General features: G+C 44.1%; 1 protein-coding gene across 25 annotated transcripts in view; it reads left to right on the top strand.

Moving 5' to 3' along the window:
- ank3b (ankyrin 3b) overlaps positions 1 to 1,121 on the top strand; it is a 128,474-nt gene that overhangs the window by 76,155 nt on the left and 51,198 nt on the right. For all 25 annotated transcript variants that reach the window (XM_020616519.1, XM_020616517.1, XM_020616513.1 and 22 more), the window contains one exon: positions 1 to 122. In XM_020616519.1, coding sequence (XP_020472175.1) covers positions 1 to 122 — 122 coding nt within the window. The remainder of the gene's footprint in view (positions 123 to 1,121) is intronic.

Here is a 1,121-nt window from a genome sequence, read left to right on the forward strand (position 1 = left end):
GACGATGCAATGACGGGAGACACAGACAAATACTTGGCCCCCCAGGACCTGCGGGAGCTGGGGGACGACTCGCTCCCTCAGGAGAGCTACATGGGCTTCAGCGTCGGTGCACGGTCACAGAGGTAGGACACACCCCTTTTTTATTTTTAATGTGTGTGTAGCATTTTAATGACAATCACAATATAAGAAGATTGTCAGTGACCTGTGAAGAATGTGAGATGGGCAATGGCCTGGTCAGAGCAGCATTTAAAATGGCAAAATTCAGAATTTCTGCACATCTTGAAAAGTCCTGTGGCTTTTCCATCAGTTTCATTTCACTGTGGTTTGTCAAGGAGAAGCTGCAGGTTTTTAGCCATTTGAACTTAAGCTGTTTCCAGTTTATAAGTAATGTTATGGTGAAACTCTATAAAAGAAATATATGGTGAAGACTAAATAGCCAGATGTAATTCAGAAGAAGTAAGTGAGGCCTCACATTATTTTGATTCTCACCTCACCACTGAGAGGTCATTGTTCGCTCCCAGCGGCTGTTGAACCTTTTGCTCTTGTGAAAATATTGACACTTCTGAAATGCACTGAAGAGGGAGGGGTTATTGAACATGTGAGGAATGACACACATGGACACTGAGCCACTGTAAATTAGAAACATGTTCGATTGCATGTCCTTGAGCAGTGGGTTAGGTCAACACACTGTGAGTGAAAGCAGTGGGTTTTAATCCAAGGTTAGAACAAGTTTAACACATTTCTGGTCCTCTGCAGGGAGGGCTTCACTTCCAATTCGGTCAAATCTGGAATCAAATCAAATCAAATCAAATTTTATTTGTGTAGCGCCAAATCACAACAAAAGTCATCTCAGGACACTTTACAAAGTAAGGTCTAGACCTTACTGTTATCAATATTATTACATAGGGAAAACCCAACAAACCCCCCTTGAGCAAGCACTTGGCGACAGTGGGGAGGAAAAACTCCCTTTAACGGAAGAAACCTCTGACAGACCCCGGCTCTTGGTGGGCGGCCTTCTGCCTCGACCGGTTGGGGTGAGTGGATAGAGGAGAGACAAAAGAAGAAAAGCAACAAGAAACAACAATCAAACACTGATCAGGTCGATGTGGCCGGTGACTGCT

Source organism: Monopterus albus, unplaced genomic scaffold (genome assembly GCF_001952655.1).
Source record: "Monopterus albus unplaced genomic scaffold, M_albus_1.0 scaffold175.1, whole genome shotgun sequence".
In the NCBI taxonomy this organism is placed as follows: Eukaryota; Metazoa; Chordata; class Actinopteri; order Synbranchiformes; family Synbranchidae; genus Monopterus; species Monopterus albus.